Consider the following 19,060-nt stretch of genomic DNA (forward strand, 5'->3'; position numbering starts at 1 on the left):
GAAAAATTAATCATCAGATGTGTCCATCTCAGAGGGAAGAAATGAAGCACACCTCTGAAAGCCATTCTAGTAGAGAAAAAGAGGATTCTCTGGGATATAGGTTTTGTTAGGATGCATACAAATGTAATATAGATTGCTAAGGGCAGCATCCAATACTGGCACTGCGCTCCCACTCTTTTTATTGCACCAGCAGGCTCCACCGCTGGCACAACAGGGAATTAGCTCTTCATTAAGGAACCCCAGAAACTAGCGGAAATGCTTGTTTCCAGAACAGGAAAGGGCAGTGGAGTTCTCTTCTACAAGCTTCGCTGACCTGACACATGGGCAGCGTAGGATACTGCTCTTAGACAAAATGTCTGAATTTGTATCCTAAAATCACATCTAAAGCTACCCTGGAAAACTACATGCATGACAATATTTGTGCCTCCTTTAAGGGGTGAGGATTTGGACTCCCAAGTGTTTAATGCTGCTGTTTGCAGAGAAGTATAATTCCTCATATTTCTTTGTAAAGCTTAAGATTCATGTCCAAGCACAAACTGGAATGCTGCATCCAGTAGTCTAGATTGTAATGCAATTATTGAGGCATATACAAATTTCTTGAGCCAAAGAAAATAACGGGATATTTTTTTCTTTTATAAACGGGACCTAGAATTAGCACACCAAAACAGTCTTAGACTAATAAAGCCAAACCTTTTAAAAATAAGCTTGGCTCTGTGGGAAAAGTGCTAATTTAGGCCACTTGTTATCACTTGAAACTCTGTGTATATGAGCCTTGCTAGCTACAGTTCTAATTAATTAATGTGACTGACTTTATAGTTGGCAGGTCATTTGGTACCATTAAAATCCCATGTTTTAAGGACTTGTCTAAATTACACAAGCTACCTTGTTCTGTCTTCCTTCTTTTGTGGATAAGAGTCCTCTATTACAAACTTTTATCCACAATAACCACCTTTTTTAAAAAAGCAAAGCTGGTGCCAACTTGGTATGTCTGTCTGTAGGGCAGGGATACTGCATCCCTAAAATCTCTTCTGCTGCCTAAAATGGTTTCCTGTGCTCCATAATTAGCTTCTTAAATCTTGACTTGTGCCCAATAGAGCAGCCTGCCCAGCAACTACATGGCTAAAAATGTCCTCTTCCCTAGATAGCTCCTTACTTCTTCCTATCATTAGCAAATATGAAAATTTGAATACGCACGCACACATACACTCGCGCGCACATACAGATGGCAGGATTTTGATCTCTCCTGTTTTAAAGCATGGAATATAATCAGTCCTGAATAGTCAGCCATTACCCAGTTGCTCAGCTGCCCATTTTGGCCAAGGAAAGTAATGGAATAGACCTTGTAGTAGTTCCAGCTATATCTGGCCAATAGTGAAATCCTGAGCACATGATTCAAAGAAGTTTTGGCTTCTTCTCCCTCAGCTGACACCCCAGCAGCCATTTCAGCAGGCTGAGCTGAGGGAGAGCAGGGCTGCTCTGCCAGCCCTGCTGAAAACCTCCCTCATGAAGGCTCCTCCTCCCTCTTTGACCTGAGAAAAAATGTCCTTAAACATTAGATTGGATGACTTGTTCTTGAAGAGTATATTTGCTTTAATGTGTCTAGCTGTGTTTCTGTCCTTCATTGCTGCAGCAGATTGGCTCTGAAAAGGTGATAGCCCATATGTTGAAAACGTTTAAGCCAGGAGATACCTAATTTTGAATATCCAGTTGGTAACACGGGACTGACCTATTCTGTGAAATGCCACACATACAGTTAAAGGGTGATTTCTCAAATGACAAAGAAGAAAAAAAGTTGCTACAACCATTTTCTCAGACTACATGAAATGGGCAACCTTTTCTTACATCCTGATGCTAAACAAGTTTTAAATACTGCCTAAAATGCACTGTGGCTAGTGCAAACAATGGGCCATGGTTACCTAGAACAGGAACGAAGGGCAATGGGGATTGAATGATTCTGGGTTGTATCAAATGTTAGTCCTACTTAGAGTAGACCATTGAAATGAATGAGACTTGCATTAGACTAACATTGAATACAACCCTGAGAGGAGAGCTGGGAAGGGGAAAACACATACTATCATGTGTTCTGTCTATGTTCCCTTAAGTACGGTTGGGGAGGATTGGTGCATGTTGCATTTGCACCAGGCCTAAGTTTAGGAATGGGTGAAATGTTTGCTGATACTCTGTACCTGTCTGTCCCTGCTTACATTCATCGTCACTCTAGAATCCCTAGTGCTGAACAATTTGCTCACTCCTGTTCTGCCAGAGACTCAACCTCCGCTAGTGCTAAGTTTTCACTGGACAAATGCTGTCATCAGTACTGCATAGCTAGGCTACTTAGGTTTCAGTGCCCTGAGCGACAGCAGTGTCCATTAGCCTGTGAAAGGCTAGCCTTGAAGTTTGCTTCATTGCCGTTCACCTGTCTTGCAGATTCAGAATCCGAAAAATCATTGAGTGGCTTTGAAACTGTGACCACTTACTCATTAGAAGACAGTGTGGATTCTAGTGACACTATAACGTCTGACATGTCTGAAGAAAAAGCCTGTAAAAGTGGAGAGACTCTATCAAATGGCATCAAAAAACACAGGTAGGCTTTTGCCTAGTGTCTGGAGAGACTGTAACCTTTATTGCTGTGCTAGACAAAGTCCATCTGGTATCTTTAAAAGTTAATCAGGGATACTTCTGCATTTTCCCTTGAACAGTGGTGGAACAGCAGTCCTTTAACATGAGCATCTTCTTATTGTTAACGTTGCGGGAGGGAATATTAAGTGAGCTACAACATTGTGACTACAGCATGATGCAAACTAAATACATGCATTCTTAACAGTGAATGTTTCTAACTCATTGAAATTTGTCTCATTGAAATCCCTACTGGTCTCTCGTTTCTTCATGTTTTTTTAATGTGTGCCTCTTACTGCTTTTTAAAGTTTCCAGTTACTTGATCTCCTTCACATCATCATTCATTCTGTGCTACTGTTAGCAAGATATTTCAGTATAGATTTCAAACAAAAGAATTAAAAGCAAAAAATCATTCTGCATTGGCATGCCACATATTTCTGTTTCATCTGTTCGTAACATTTTACATGTAAAGGAGGACAATAGATTCTCAGTTACATGTAACAAATACCTCAGTTCTCAGGTTTCAGTGCAGGGAGAATTTAATATGTGTACATTTATTTTTGCTTCCAGTTTAAACATGGCTTAAATCTAATCTATAGCTGGCACTTGGCCATTTTTCTTAATGGTTGAAAATAGGAATGTATTCCACCATGTTTCATTTAAATATGTTGCTCCCTCATTTGTATTATCATCTGAATGTTTGCTGCTTGGCTCAATTTAATGCATGTTGTTCAAAGGGAAATGTGGTCATAGCACATGTGCGGAATGAAACTGTCAATGCTTCAGTAAGAATTTTAGTAGAACTGGAAAAATGTTTTTAAACTTTTTAGATACAATCTAGTCTAAGTAAATAAGCACTCAGGACACCCCACCCCACCCCCCGCCAGCTCTGCCTTGTTTAATTATCATGAAAGCATTTTTTTTCTTAGACTCCCACATCCTTGCTCACATTAGAGAGGATAGTCCTGTTATGCAGTTTGCTCTGCATCCATCCTGTTTGTCTGCAAAATGTTGAAAAGAATAGTTAGGATCCTCTGTCAAATGGTGACAACGTTTGCTTCTTTTTTTTAAGCTAGGAAGGAATGATACACTCAGGATAGCTTTAAGTATAAGAAACAAACAGTAAATTTGGCAGGTTTCCACAAGGCTTGTTGTAAAACTGTATTGCCAAAATTGTAAACAAGAGATGATGAGAGCCTCCAAGCTCTTATTTGTTCCCCAATCCCCTGACATTTCTTCACTTTCCACTACAGATGTCTCTCATTAGACTTTTTGATCACTAGCTTTTCGTATCTCTAATCTTGCCCCCTGCACTTTACTGTCCTGTACTTTTTCTTTTATAATTAAAGAATGAATTTGGGGCTGGCTTTTAATGGGCTTTTGGATAACATTTTTAAAACACTAGAGGTGTGTGGGGGGGTCGTTCCTTGAGAAATAAAACTGAAGTGTATTTTTATCCTTAAATTTCTGGCTGGCATCTTTTTGGAAACTATATTGTGATACCTGACCTGGCACCTGGCACCACTTAGGGAATTGGTGTCTGCAAATATATTGATGCAAATTGTCAAACCCCTATGGGAAAAACAAACCTAAATTTTGCCTTAGTGCAAACTTCCTCAGGGGAAAAAGCTATTCAGTGTTTCTAGTTGTCTTGGGATTCTTATACTGTTTGCTTGTCTTGTCATACAATTACACTACAGTTGTAACATAAATGTATGTGGACAATGTTTGACCATTGTTTGGGGTTTTTTGTATTTATAATTTGTATATGTGAGGAGGAGGAAACGTATATGTTATGTTATATGTAGAAATATACTTTTCTGGTGAAAGTTGTAAATAAATATCTATCATGACACTTGAACTGCAGTTCTGTTTACATTGCATACAAAAGAGACACCTGGCCAACATTTGGGATTGGGAATGTTTTGCATGCAGTATGTGGCTTTAATGGTAAGAACATAGGAGTAGGGGGAACTGGTCTTGGGATGGAGTTGTAGTTTCATCTGACATGTTCACTTCTGGGTTCTCATGTTTAGGCTTACACTGTTTTCAGTTCTGAAATAAAGATGGGCAGGGGGACCACGGACCTATGCAGTGCTTTCTTTGTGCCACTGGTCACTGTGCCATTGTATTTTAAATGAAACTAAGAGGCTGGCTGAAAGTTTACAGTGAAACCTTGATGAAACTTCAGAATTCTTTTGAAGTGTAATAGAATGAGTAAGTCAACTCTGGCATAAGCACACTGAAATTGCTTCAGCTCTGGAGTAACCCCAAGATTTATAGAAGCCCAAGTACTGTTTAGAGGGGGGGGGGAAACCTAAGCAAGACTGAGCTTGCTCAGTAACCAAGCAGTGCTGACTGACCATTGGAGAGGAGGGAAAATGGAAACCCAGGGGTGGGCAGGGTGGGCAATGGAATGGAGTATCCCGGAAAAGGGCATGGCTGGCTCTTTAAAATAACGCTGTCTTTCCATGTGGTAGATAGAGGCTGAGAGAGTGGCTTGCCTAAAGCCACCTCTTGAGTTCCTCTCAGAGGCAATACTGTTAACTGAGAACTCATAGGTCAATCTGTAGGCCAATGTGCTAGAATGTGCTCCAGGTCTAATTTAATTTACAGTCCTTTGTCAATTTAATCTAGTCTAAAAAAATATATTTGGCTTACCAAAACTCCTGTTTTCTCTTGGCTTGTTTTGAAGATGATTACAATTTTGTTTTGGGGGCCATAAAAATAAAGAGGAAAGAACTACTGCAAAATAAACTTGATGCTTGTTATAATAATTCAGTGGAAAGTGTTTATGCTTTAGATAGCCACGTGTCACCCCTTCTGAATTGTAGTGGTAAGAGTAGTACCAGTTCTTCATCTCAAAGCACTGATAAGTTTAGATACAATTGCCAGCTTGCCTTCTGCAAATAACTTGTGAAAGAATATGCTTCTTGAAGCTGAAGCCCCACTTTCTTTTAATAACTCTCCCTCTTCATTCAGTGAAACACTGCTGAAATTTGTAGACTCATAGTTAGCTGTTGTGGTGAGTTTCATAAATTGTTTTTGGTATTAAAGCAGCGTAAGCACAAAAGTAGTACAATAATATAAAGCAAAATACATAGTCAAGCAAAATTTATAAGTAAACTTTTCCTTCGTCAGCATCTTTCCATCCCATCCATTCTAACGGATAGCTGAAGAAAGCAGTTGCTAACAGTAAAACATTTTTCTGCACTACTGATTTGGGGAAAAAATGGCATTTAAAACTGGCCCTGAGATACCAATAAATAATATTGCTGATCTGCAATTACAAATAAGTGTAGGAAGGTATCTTCTTAATTTGAGCTTCAGAGTCATGCAAGTTGTTTCTGAAATGGAGAACGTTTGTCTCACTTGTGAATTCTCTTTCAGATATCCTGGACTGGGCACTTGTCCTAATAAAGGGACCTTCCTGTCTCCTGTCAAGTAGAGTCAAAATGTTAATTGGATGCAGGCCTGCCCTGTGAAGTGACCACTACTTCCTTTCCAGATATAGTACTCTTAACTTAGCTAACTGTAAAATAAAAGTAGAAACTCTAAACGGAGGGGATAGAAATCCCCTAAAGTTAACTTAAACACAGCACAGAGTAAAGTGGTATTTACAGCATGTCTATACTTCACGCTTAAAACCTGGTTTAACCTTTGTGGCTTTCACCCAGGGACTGTTGAACTATGGGTGTTTTGAAAGGACTGAGGGTCTCAAGCAAGAATTCTCAGTGTCTTCATGGAGTTCTTTGGGGACAGCTGTGATGTCAAATTGGTTTTTAACTATGTAGTATAGATGTAACAAGATACTGTCTTGTTAGATGTGGTTAATGCAGTACATAACATGGAAAACATTTTCTTTTAATTTGAATGATAATCCCTAAGAATGTGGCTGCTGAAGCATGTTATCCTGTTCCTATGCAAGGATGCAGTTTTGAAAGTATGCTTAATAGGTCACTTCTGTCTGTCTATTGGGAAGCAGTAGTTTCTTTCCTCTTCGGACATATGCAATCTAATATTAATAATCAGAAACTGCAGGAAACTAACTTCTCTTACGCTTTCTACTGCATCGGCTTTCTCCTGCTTGGGCTTGGGCTTCTGTGCTATAAAATGGGGGACATGAAATGTCACATAATGAAACACTAACATTTGAACATGCATGATCCACAGCGGTGCACAGAGGCACTAATTGAGCGGAGTGTGCAGAGTGAGTCAAACTGCTTGACTCAGGATATAGGAGAGAATTGTCAGAAGGTTGGACTGTAATCCCAGCAATGAGGTGTAAGCAAGCAACACCTTAATTAGAGAAGAGAGAAAACAAAACACAGGAAGCCAGTTGGTGAGGCTTAGAGCTGTATGACTGGACTGCTTAGTAAAGACCCTCTTGAAGGCCTTCCTTCATAAAGATACTGTGAGCTCGCAACAGGTTGGGGAAGTTTGCTGCTGGGTCCTAAAGGCATCAGGACTACATCTTAAGGGGGTGGAGTAAAAAGATAATAATTCCCCTACTCTGGCCTCATACTCATGCTTACCAGGTGTGGTCCAAGGTGCCACAAGAAAGTGCCCCCTCCAAGCAGGGAAGATTAAGGAGTGTAGACTGAGTTTCCACCGCACCACAGTTCCCTTTTCTTTTTTTAGTGGAGGCTTAGAAGCAGCTGTACAAGTATGGCAGTAAACCCAGAAAAACACTCCCCAACCCAACTTTGCTTGGACAAGAAGGCCTGACTTCCTGCCTATCTCTGGGGGGTGGGAACATGTGCTGTGGAATTTGGACTGTTTTCTAAGACTGAGAGGGAATAGGACTTTGGCAAGGTTTTGTTTGGGGTAGGCATAGATGTAGTTTGAACTGCCTCCGTGTAGCTTGAGGACAGCACACTGTACTACTAGGGTTGTTACCTTATCAGGATGGTGAGGAATAATTTTCTCCAATTGTGTTTCTAAGTGTAAAATGTCAGTCAGTCACAGGCCGTTCATTTGGGTATTTGTGGAGAATCAATAACATGAAGCACATGCATTATAAAATACAAGACTGTGTTTTATAAAACACCACTACTCTGTCATTGGAGAAAATACTGGATTTTGACTGGGATTCCACAGGTCAACTGACTAAAAATATAACAGCAAATTATGTTTGGAATGGTGGTATCTCTCAGTACACAACCATATGCGTTCAAAATTATACTCATATTTTTTGTTTAAAATTGTCATGCGGGCTTATATGTTAAATGTGTTTTGTTTTTCATGGACATTCAGTGACTATGTTGGCCTGATGCAGAAATAATGAATGTATTTTGCGCTATTAGTATTGGATAAATGCAACTTTGTCTTCCCTACTATATTGTAAGGGCTTATGGCAAGTTGCAATATATTATTACCCACCTTAATTTCATAATCCTGTGAGATAGGCTAGTAATGATTTCCCACAAGTTCATCTGTGAGCTTGATGGGCGGACAAGGATTTGAACTTGGAACTGCATGCCCAGACCTAAGATTAAAAATTAATAATTTGTATTAACTTGGTAGTAGATGTTTTTAAAGGCTAAATGCTGAAAAACTGAAAATGGGTGTTATGCCTACATCACTGCAATACAGGCTGTATTCAAAGAGAACTTTTCAGAGGGTCGTACTGTGGAACTATAGAACAGTTACTGGCTGTGATATGCATGTTCACTTTTTCTGTTCCATTATGGGCTCTAATCAAACTGGTTTTGTAGGGTTCTGTGCTTTAAGGAATAATTGGAGAAGGTTGCAATTACCTTGCAGAGGTCTGACTACTACTGACCATCAATACCCATCAACATCCTGGTGTAACTGCTGCAGAAACCTATTGGTAGATGACCATGAAAAATCTTTTCTTCCATTTTAGAACTGGTTTTGGAGCTTTTGAAAAAAAAAATTGACAAATTAGCGTTCACACACTCACGTTATTTTTTTTTTTTTAAGAGCTGGCGGGGAAGAGAGCCATCCAAAGCTATCTTCAGTAAAGTCTTGCCATTCAAAAACACTTAGTTTTCCTTTGGTGGAAATTTGACTACACCAGGAGCTGCTTGTGATCCAGTCTAGTCAGCTTCATTATGCCATTGTATTGTATGAGACTTGGACAGGGGTGTCAAACTGTAATTGATCTGGGCTGGATTCCCCCTGCTCCCTCGGTGGATCAATCCAGTGGGCTGGATGATGTCAGGGGGGTGGAACTCCATGCCCCTCTCTGCCTGGAGAAAGGCAACATGGTTGATCATAGATAACAGAGGGGATTCCTTTCCCTGTGGAGAGGGGTGAGGACTGGGGAGGGGGTGCGGCTTGGAAAGGAAAACTCTGTGGGCCAGATGGGGAACCTCCATAGGCCGTATTTGGCCCATGGGTTGGAAGTTCCCCATCCCTGGACTAGGGGAGGCAGCTACTTAGTCAAGAAATTTCCCCCACCCCACAGGTAAACGCCTCAATATACTCATATAGTTAACCAAATTACCAGGATTAAGCAGGATGTCACTCCCATTGTCCTTCAGAAATTATCCCCTATACACAGCTGTACTTTTGTTTGTAGTCCTGTTTTAAAATATTGCTGTACAATTTGGGCTGTGTTTACTCATTACAAAATGCTGGGCTTTTTAACCATAGATCTTGTGTGACTTGCCTCTTTAATAAAACAATTTTGTATATTGATAAAGTGTCACCCACATTATAGTAATTCTTATCCTTAAAAAAAAAATTATATTGAGGACCAGTCTCCATGACAACCTGCTTATGTTAGTCTATTTGCTACTCCAATGTGTGACAATGCTCCTGGCCCATAGGTTGTCTGAACTGGTTACCTACAAAACAAAGCAGCAATTTTTACTTGCTACTGCTCAGCACGTTTGGAAGGTTTGCATGTGGGGTACTTAACTGTGGTTTGTGGCAAAAAAAGTAAACAGTGTGTGCTCTATTTAGCTACAAATGTACGTGGTGTGGTGGTGTGGAGTAGTTGCTGCTAGAAGTTGGCTATTAGTAGTAGTGTAGCTAGGCCGTTGTTCAGAGGTCAGTTCTGGCAGTGTAATGTATATTCTACACTCTAAAAATACTTAATCTGGAAGCATATTATTCAGGACTAAAAAGCTTGCTCTCTTGCCCTCACCCCAATCTAGGACAAGCTTGCCCTCTCCAATGTTTTCTAGAAATGATTTCAGTATTTGGAGCATCTTAAGAAAGTGCATTGGAATGGTAGGTGAATCTTGGCTTATGATAAAATATCTATACACAGTCTTTATAATGAACATTGTGTTTGACTGAGTCTTCCCTGGTATAAAAGACAGTATTTATAATGAATAGAATCATAGAATAGTAGGATTGGAAGGGGCCTACAAGGCCATCAAGTCCAACCCCCTGCTCAATGCAGAATATATTGTGTGACTGAGTCTTTCCTGGTGTAAAAGAATAATGATTAACTATGTAATGTTTTTCTGAAGTGTGTGTGGCCCGGTTTCCCCATAACAATAAGCCAAGGTTCTCAAGGAACCCTGGCTTATCGTTTATGAGCTGTGTGCTGATGCACGCTGCTTCTTTGCTCCTGCTGCATTCAGGAATGGCTAAACAAACCACATGGTTTATCGTTACATGCAAACTGGGAGTTCTGGCTTGTCTCTTTCCTAACAGTCCAAGGTCATAAGCCATGGTTAGTTGTTGGCTTATGACTCTGGCTTATTTAGGGAGAGATAAGCCAGAGGTCCCAGTTCGCACATATCTATAAACACACCATGGACAGAAGGTTTATGCACAGATGGAAGTTTTGTGCATGCATCCCATTACCAACCCTGGCTTATCGTTACAGGCAAAACTGCTCCTAGACCAAATCCTTTCACTTTCTACAATGTACCTAGCGATTTGCAAATGTCATTGACAAGTTCTAATAATCTGATCTTCTTCCATAGAAAGTGTGGTCTAATAAGGAAAAGCAGACGGTTGTGTTGAAATTTTCCTGAGTTTTTTTTACCAAGTCCTTTCTAATCTCTTCAAAGATACTGGTTTGTTTTGTTTTGTTTTGGGAGGGTTGGGATAGTGAAAAGTGCTGCAATCAGGGAAACATGCTAGGAACCTAAGCACAAATTCTGAGATCCTCCTATGCATAGGACGCCATCTCTTAAAAGTGAAGCTGGAACATATAAACTGCAGTAGAAACCAGAGTTTGAGTCACTGCCATGAGCAGCTGGTGATATTGGCTCTGTCATGGAAAGCATGTTTCTCTTTCAGTGAGTTTCCTCTTACTCACTGATGGTTATAATATATCTTTTTATAAAATGATATTACCACTTATTCTGTGCAGTGCCCCTAATCCACAAGAAAATGAGGCAGAAATGCATCTTACGAATAAACGATGGTACTGAAATGCTGCAACACAAAGGAGCATCTTCAAACTTTGCACACCTCCCTACCCCAATTCTTTGCCAGGTTCTTACGAATACTAGAGATATTTTAACTTCAATTGAACATCAGTAATTAATAGTTTGGATTACTTTAAACCAGGAGTGGGGGGAACCTGTGGCCCTCCAAACTCTGTTGGGCTCCAACTTCCATCAGCTCCAGCCAGCATGGCCAATGATCAGGGGTGATGAGAGTTGTAGTTGCTCATTCAAGGTGGACCATAAAAGTGAAAAACATGAGCTATGAACTGGAAGTTCAAATATCTGCTTAGCCATGTACTTCCTGGGTAGACTTGGGCAACATGCTATTTCTCCCACCCCCATGCTTAAGATTGGGATAACATGGCTTGCATTAAATGGCTGCTGTAAAGGTTTTCAATTAAGTATGTAAAACTGTTTACATACTTGGCTGTCTATATACATTCATTCTCTCTTTCACACATGCACGCACATATGCACACCCTCCATGCTTTTATTCAGTCTCCAAAGAATGTTAAAAACAGGTAGCCATATTGGTCCTTTGTTCCAAAAGACAGTAAAATGATACCTTTTTATTAGGGCCAATCAATCTTTGCAATGTTGTATGCAAGCTTTTACATTCACATGGAACACAACAGGCATTCAGTGTTCTCTGCTTGGCAAATAAGCAGAGCAGTCCCACATTTTTTTTTGATATAGAAATTTCCATTCTGCTTGCTTTTAAAGGAATGCAGCACCACTGACAGCCATGCTTCTGTGGTGACCCAAAGAGTTCTTTGTCTTGGCCTCATCCTTGTCCTGGCCCTGCCAAAGCCATAAGCCCGAGCGTGGTGTAGCTGTGTCACTCAGGCAAGCTTCAGTGCAGTGCAAGTATTATGGGTTGGGTGCTAGTGGTAACATAAAAGGTACCTGCTGTGCTCTCATGCCAGGCTTGAGGCACACAGATCTAACTCATGAGCTGCTGGTTCTACATTCTGCTTATAGGATTCAGCCATAAAAATGTCCAATTAAATATCTCAGAATTTTTCCTTTTTTATATTACCATTTTAAAAACTGTACTAGAACATGCCACATTTTAGGCAGTTTTCCTTTCATTTATTTACCCATGAAATTTGCAATTCATTGTATTCAAGCCAGTTGAGGTTTGCAAAGTGAAGTGTTAGCCCAGCTGCTTCTAATGTGAAGATTCACCCTCTGAGCTTTATGGCTGAGTGGGAGTTTGAAGCTGGGTCTCTTGAGTCTAATACCACTGAATCTTGTTTAAATTTTTAAAAGTAGGCTGTTATGTAGGAGGCTGCTTACTTCCCTTCAAATTGCTCTCTTCCCCAATCTGTCCCTCTCCTAATAGTTTAGCTGTATTTTACAGTAGACACAAACCGCTCACAAAGTTAGTAATGTAGTAGTACATGTAAATTTGTGTACATTTTAACCCTGCTTTTAAAATTCTACTAGGAGCTGTCCAAGATCACCATGCCAGTAATTTTTAATGAGCCACTGAGTTTCCTTCAGCGACTGACAGAATACATGGAGCATACATACTTAATTCATAAAGCCAGCTCCCTTTCGGACCCAGTTGAAAGAATGCAGGTACTTCTGCTTTGAAGAAATGCATGTGGTATTTTATGTCTGTGTATGCTGTGGGCAGTATCCAACGCTGCCTGTGTGCCAGTGGGACCCACCAATGGTGCCATGGGGAGACAGCGCTTCCTAGAGCAATCCTGGAAATGAGCCAAAACACTAGTTTCTGGAACAGAACAGGTCAGCACAAAAGGGGGCTCTGCTGACCTGTCTCGTTCCGGAAACTAGCATTTCAGCTCATTTCTGGGGTTACTCTAGAAGCATAGCTTCCCATTGCGCTGGCAGCGAGTCCTGCTGCATAATCAGTGGAGGTGCGAAGGCAACATTGGATACTGCCCTATTTGTCTAGGCAGAAAAAGAAGAGGGCTGTTTATTTTTAAAGCATCTAGAACATTCTTGTGAGCCTCAGGCTTGCTGAAATAAAATTAGTTTGACTTCCACAGTGGTGTTAAAGAAAGCTAGCTATTGAATATCTGACCTGCTAGGTTGGCTTTAAGCACCACAGCTTAACTTTTTTAAAAAGTGATGGTAATCTATATTCTCTCTCCCTCTCCCCCCCCGAAAGGTTAGTTTGTGCTGCTGCACTACTGTAATATTATTTACCACCTGCTTATGAGAATTAATGCTTCAAAAGACACAATTTTAAGATCTTTCGACTTTAAGGCGGTATAGATAGACGTGTCATTACTTTTTCAACAGTGTGTAGCTGCCTTTGCTGTATCAGCTGTTGCCTCTCAGTGGGAACGTACAGGAAAGCCATTCAACCCATTACTTGGAGAGACATATGAACTGGTCAGGTAATAAATACACAGTGCATATAACTGACTGGCTTACTGAGCTGATCCAACTATTCCTACTTGGACATGAACCAGCTGGGTGAAACTAGCTGGTGCATGGTTGACAGCATGGTAGATGCTTTACTTGGCAGTGAATGTAATGTGATGTGAAGAGTAATGTCTGTTCTGGACAGTCCATTGAGACTATTACCACCAGCCCTGGCCCAAGGTATCTCACCGCCTGAGGCAAGAGCAAGCATTGCTGCCACTGCCTGCCAGCCACCACATTGGCTGCCTCACGCCCCTTCCCAGGTGCAGGGCTCGGCTGAACTCTCGTGAGAGCTTGCCCCAACTTTTGTGGGGCTGCTTGAACTTTCGCAAGACCCGCAGCTCCTGTAAGGGAAGGGGGGCACACGGCACAATGGGAGATGGGAGGGCAGTGGCTGCTGCAGAAAGCCCTGCCAGTCCCTTTCTTGCCGATCTGCTGCCTGTAGCAGACGCATCCGTCTGTGTAGTGGTAGGGCCAGCCCTAATTCCCACCTATTGTGTTAGGAAAACATAACTGCATTATATGAAACTACATGTTTGTGTAATATTTAAGATTTTATTCAAGACACACACACACACATACACACGCATGGTATTTGCAAAACTGATGTGGCCTTTTTATCTCTTTTTATAGACAAATATTGCTCAATTATAACTTTCTTTCTTGTTTAGAGAGGATCTTGGATTCAGACTCATCTCGGAGCAAGTTAGTCATCACCCACCAGTCAGTGCTTTTTATGCTGAAGGACTGAATAACGACTTTGTCTTTCACGGTTCCATTTACCCTAAACTCAAGTTCTGGGGAAAGAGTGTTGAAGCAGAACCTAAGGGAATAATAACTCTAAAACTTCTTGAGTAAGTTGGTCAAGCAATTTTCAACTGCCTTAGACAAAATGCTAGTAGCATTTATACTGCCATACTGTATAAACCAGCCTTCCCCAACCTGGTGCCTTCCAGATGCGTTGTGCTACGGTTCCCAGCATCCCCCAGCCAGCCTTGGAGGACACCAGGTTGGGGGAGACTGATGTAAGCTATACTAAAAAACACGACTCCCCCCCCCACACACACACACACACACAGTTGGCAGAGATGGGACCAACCAGTCATGGAAGACAAGTAAAGGTGAGAAAGGAAGGCATCCTACACACATCTGGCTGTCAGGAGATGTTGAGAACTAGAGCTTAGATAGGCTGATCTAAGACAGCAAGAGAGGGTGGGGTCTTACCAAAGTTCAGGCAGACTGAGTTGCATCTGTAAGCTGGACTGAGCTTATGCAAGAAGATACGGCACTCCGAAGCTCAGCTGTCCACGATGCTGCCTTTGGAGCCTGTGTGGAGCAGCTGGCTATATTCAGCTGGTCTTAAGTGTGCTGGAGAGATTCTCTTTCATGCCATATAACTTAGAATAGGTGGCTTCCATACTAGGACCAGGAGATGGGGGAGTTAGGGAAGGGAATTAACTGACTTGCCAGAGATTTGATCAAGTATTGCTAAATCGTTAATGTTACAGGAGCAGCAAAGAAGATACCCATCAACAGGTTTAATACTTACACTAATGATTAAAAACAACAACAAATTAGAAGGCTGTTACTGTGAAACAATGGCATTGATCGTATTAAAAATTGTAATTAATAATTTTCTTACATTTTTATTCTGACCTCTCCCTAAGGAGCTTAGCGTGAGGTACATGGTCCAGGCCCCCTCCCTCCATTTTAACCTACTACCAAATGTGTACATGGATTAGGCTGAGTGTGGGTGACTGGCCCAACATCTCCTATTGAGCTGTTTGGCTAAATAAAGCTTTGAAACTCCGTTTCTGTGATCCTTGTCTGGCATTCAACACATTAGGCAGAGGTATCAGTAGTTGTAGCTGATGGTCAACATGAGAAGCATTGTTAATTGCTATGGTGCTAGGTTAGCTTCCGATTGCTGCAGGGCCAGAGGGCAATTTGCTCTTGTCTGTGCGAAAAATGGCGCCATAGGCAAATTTTAATAAGGTAAGCAGCCATCTGTACAGTGGCATTTTTGGAATATTTGGCCTCAATAAACTGGCAGCCAGTTGGCCCGCCCGCCCTAGGGAAAGCCCCCTTCATTTCTGCTGTCTCATGCATGTTGGCTCCATGCGTGAGACGGGGAAGTCACTGAAATCATTTCTGCTGCAGCCTCTGAAAAGTTTCTTTGAGTCTTCAGTGGAAGCAATAGGAGCAACTATCCTCAGAATGGGTGTGAGGCTCTCTGCCCAGTTCAGCTGGCTTCACCCTCCAGCTCCAGGTAGGCCAGCATAGCCGGGCTGGAAGGGCTGACTCCCTGCAGTTCATTCTTTGTAGTCATAGGCAAACTCAGCCAGGCAATGCAACACTCAGCCATCTCGGGTATGGTGAATATTCTGCCCTGTCTCTTGAGCGTATGACCTACAGACAAGGTTAGTGCTGAAATGCCTGTTTAGATAAATTATATAGAAAAACCATGAGACGGGCATCCAGGGCAGTAGGCGCTCTGCCGAAACAACAGCTTTGTCGTTGTGCCAATCTAATCCAAATTCTGCACCAAGAGCTCAATGCTTTGATATGTCTATATTATCTAAATTAGGGAAAATTGAGTAATTTCTATTTTGCCTACTGTTCTGTGTTTCCGTGGAATTGCAGCATTCATGCTTCTGCTCTGTGTAGAAAATACCCATAGAATTAAACTGATAAATGTCTCGTCAAGTCTTGAGCTAGACCTGAAGTGAGAGCTACCATTCACTCTTGCGGCGGGATTCAGCAGAGCACATTTCAGTGGTGAAGCACATTGTTTGCAGGCAGGAAGTTCCAGGTTCGAGCGTTGGCATCTTCAGTTAAGACGATCAGGTAGCAGGTGATGCGGAAGAGCTTTGCCCGAGACCCTGGAAAACCGGTACCAGTTGGAAGAGACAATACTGGGCAATTTCCCATAGTCTGACCTGATAAAAGGCAGCTTTCTATGTTTCTGTTAGGGGATGTCTTCCAAATGGTTCCAGGCTGAGAGCACTATGTGCTGCAGACTTAGACGGGTTAAGTGTAGCTTTCATTATGTGAACATAGATATTAGTACGGTCTGTGTGGCTTTATGTTGGGATAACTACAATAAGAGTTTTGGTATTATTCTCCCATCTCTCACACCCTGACTGCCTAAACTGAGTCGCCTGCATTTGACAGGTTACACAGAGCAGGCAATGTGCTTGGTTTGAAAATGACCTAATTTAGAAATATCCTAGCATTAAGACTTCTTTGGGATCATGGGGTATTGTGCTTGACAGGGAAACTTCTCGCTTCCGTCAGCTGGAGTGGAGTGTGCTGAAGTTGCTATATCGGGGAGTGTATAAAATCAACATCTCCTTTTGCTTGTGTTTATGTGGCCAGTACATTCTGCATTCCTTGATTTATTGCCAATGGCAGAGAATGGATTAACATGCAGATCTAGAAACCTTTTCTCAAGATGGGTTTTAATAGTAAATGTCTTTTTAAAAGAATGTGAATCTAACAATTTCTGTGCTTTTCCCTCAGACACAATGAAGCATACACATGGACAAATCCTACATGTTGTGTGCATAATATTATTGTGGGCAAGCTTTGGATTGAGCAATATGGGAATATGGAAATAACCAATCACAAGTAAGCTGGAAATCTAACTTGCTACTTAGCTTGAAAGTGCAGCATGCTCCACTTACGACATCTATAAAATGGGTACTCTAATTTCAGGGCGTACTTAACAACAAGTAAAGGTGCCTAAAAGGATTTTGTGTTGTTAGGTAATATGAACTGGTCTGATCTGTCACTTGCTTGGGCACAAACCATGGCTGGAAAGTGCAAATGGAAGTTAGTTACTTCCTTGGCCATGTCAGGGAGTATTATGTTACTGCTTCACATTGGTCAGAAATCCAGTGGATGCGCTGAATATTGAATAGAGGACCCTTTTTCTTTATTTTCAAAAAATTATCCTAGTAGTAAATCTCAAAAAGCCAAGGCGCTCATGTAGGATACTTGAGTATAAGCTATGAGAAACTTAAGCTGCAACTTAATACTTTTTCCACAGAACCGGTGAAAAATGTATGTTAAATTTCAAGCCCTGTGGACTTTTTGGAAAGGAATTACACAAAGTTGAAGGCTTCATTCAAGATAAAAGGTAATAAGCCCTTTCTGCTTATATTTCGAGACTGCATGGGAGGAATACATTTTCAAAAGGCCTGAAATGTTTTCTAGTGTAATTCATGCAGAGTACTTAGAAGACTGGTTAGCTTCTGAGAGTTGACTGCTGTCTTAATTTTTGTATAGATTATGAACCTGAATAAGCCAAAATACTTCCACTCTTTCTAAAATTAGTTGTTTTCTGGGGTTTTTGACAGCAAAAAGAAACTTTGTGCACTATATGGAAAATGGACTGAGTGTTTGTACAGTGTCGATCTTACTACATTTGAAGCTTACAAAAAGAATGACAAGAAAAACACAGAAGAGAAGAAAAACAATAAACAGGTATTCATATTAAAAGGTAAACAGGTATAAATATTAAAGATAGATTAGCAACAGGGAGGTTTGTTCAAAATTAAGAGCCCCAGAAGTGTATGCATCTTGTCCTGAACTAAAGACCTGAAGATAGTGTGCAGAAATACTGACACAAACTTCTTTCTTTCTCAAAACTTCCAAAAATCCCAAAAGCTTTTCGTCTGAGGCTTCACATATTTTAGTTCCCAGTTTGGGAGAGTTCAGACTATTGTTAGAGGCTTCCTAAACCCTGGTGTCCTCCTTTTATTCTACCCATCTTCTCATTTATTTTCCTAGTTTGTTAACTGATACTAACAGTTCAGATGTAACAGGGAAGTCTTCCTTAATACAAGTCGGAATCTTTACATCAAAGATAGTGCGCAACAGAAGAAGGGATGGGGCAAGGGAGGAATGCGCAGTCCTGATATTCATTCTTGGCTTTAGAACCATAGTTTATATGAAGACTCAAGTGATTGTCTGCACTGGGCTTATATTTTGTTTTCTGGACATGGCTACAACTCGTATCCTCCAATGTACAAAAGCTCTTTAACTCTATTGCATTTGCAGTGCTTTTTTCTCCTGTAAACAGGACCAATGGGGGAGATGTTGTTCAGTCGTTCAGTCGTGTCCGACTCTTCGTGACCCCATGGACCATAGCACGCCAGGCCTGCCTGTCCTGCGCTCTCTCCCGGAGCGTGCTCAAGTTCATATTCATTGCATCCGTGATGCTATCTAGCCATCTCATCCTCTGCCGTCCCCTTCTCCTTTGGCCTTCAGTCTTTCCCAGCATCAGGGTCTTTTCCAGGGAGTTTTCTCTTCGCATTAGGTGGCCAAAATATTGGAGCTTCAGCTTCATTATCTGTCCTTCCAATGAGCACTCAGGGTTGATTTCCTTTAGGATGGACTGATTTGACCTCCTTGCAGTCCAGGGCACTCGTAAGAGTCTTCTCCAGCACCACAGTTCGAAAGCATCAATTCTTCGGCGCTCAGCCTTCCTTATAGTCCAGCTCTCACAGCCATACATTACTACTGGGAAAACCATAGCTTTGATTAGACGGACCTTTGTCGGCAAGGTGATGTCTCTGCTTCTTACTATGCTGTCTAGGTTGGCCATAGCTTTCCTCCCCAGGAGCAAGTGTCTTTTAATTTCATGGCTACAGTCACCG

At 41.4% G+C, this 19,060-nt stretch overlaps 1 protein-coding gene across 5 annotated transcripts in view; it reads left to right on the plus strand.

The window, feature by feature from the left end:
* OSBPL1A (oxysterol binding protein like 1A) overlaps window positions 1-19,060 on the plus strand; it is a 93,855-nt gene that overhangs the window by 50,734 nt on the left and 24,061 nt on the right. For all 5 annotated transcript variants that reach the window (XM_084849683.1, XM_084849687.1, XM_084849685.1 and 2 more), the window contains 8 exons: window positions 2,428-2,584; window positions 9,744-9,819; window positions 12,447-12,581; window positions 13,272-13,369; window positions 14,069-14,251; window positions 16,920-17,027; window positions 17,449-17,538; window positions 17,759-17,885. In XM_084849683.1, coding sequence (XP_084705809.1) covers window positions 2,428-2,584; window positions 9,744-9,819; window positions 12,447-12,581; window positions 13,272-13,369; window positions 14,069-14,251; window positions 16,920-17,027; window positions 17,449-17,538; window positions 17,759-17,885 — 974 coding nt within the window. The remainder of the gene's footprint in view (window positions 1-2,427; window positions 2,585-9,743; window positions 9,820-12,446; window positions 12,582-13,271; window positions 13,370-14,068; window positions 14,252-16,919; window positions 17,028-17,448; window positions 17,539-17,758; window positions 17,886-19,060) is intronic.

This window comes from Heloderma suspectum, chromosome 4, assembly GCF_057233095.1.
Source record: "Heloderma suspectum isolate Gila_16-S chromosome 4, 16-S_ref, whole genome shotgun sequence".
Taxonomy (NCBI): domain Eukaryota; kingdom Metazoa; phylum Chordata; class Lepidosauria; order Squamata; family Helodermatidae; genus Heloderma; species Heloderma suspectum.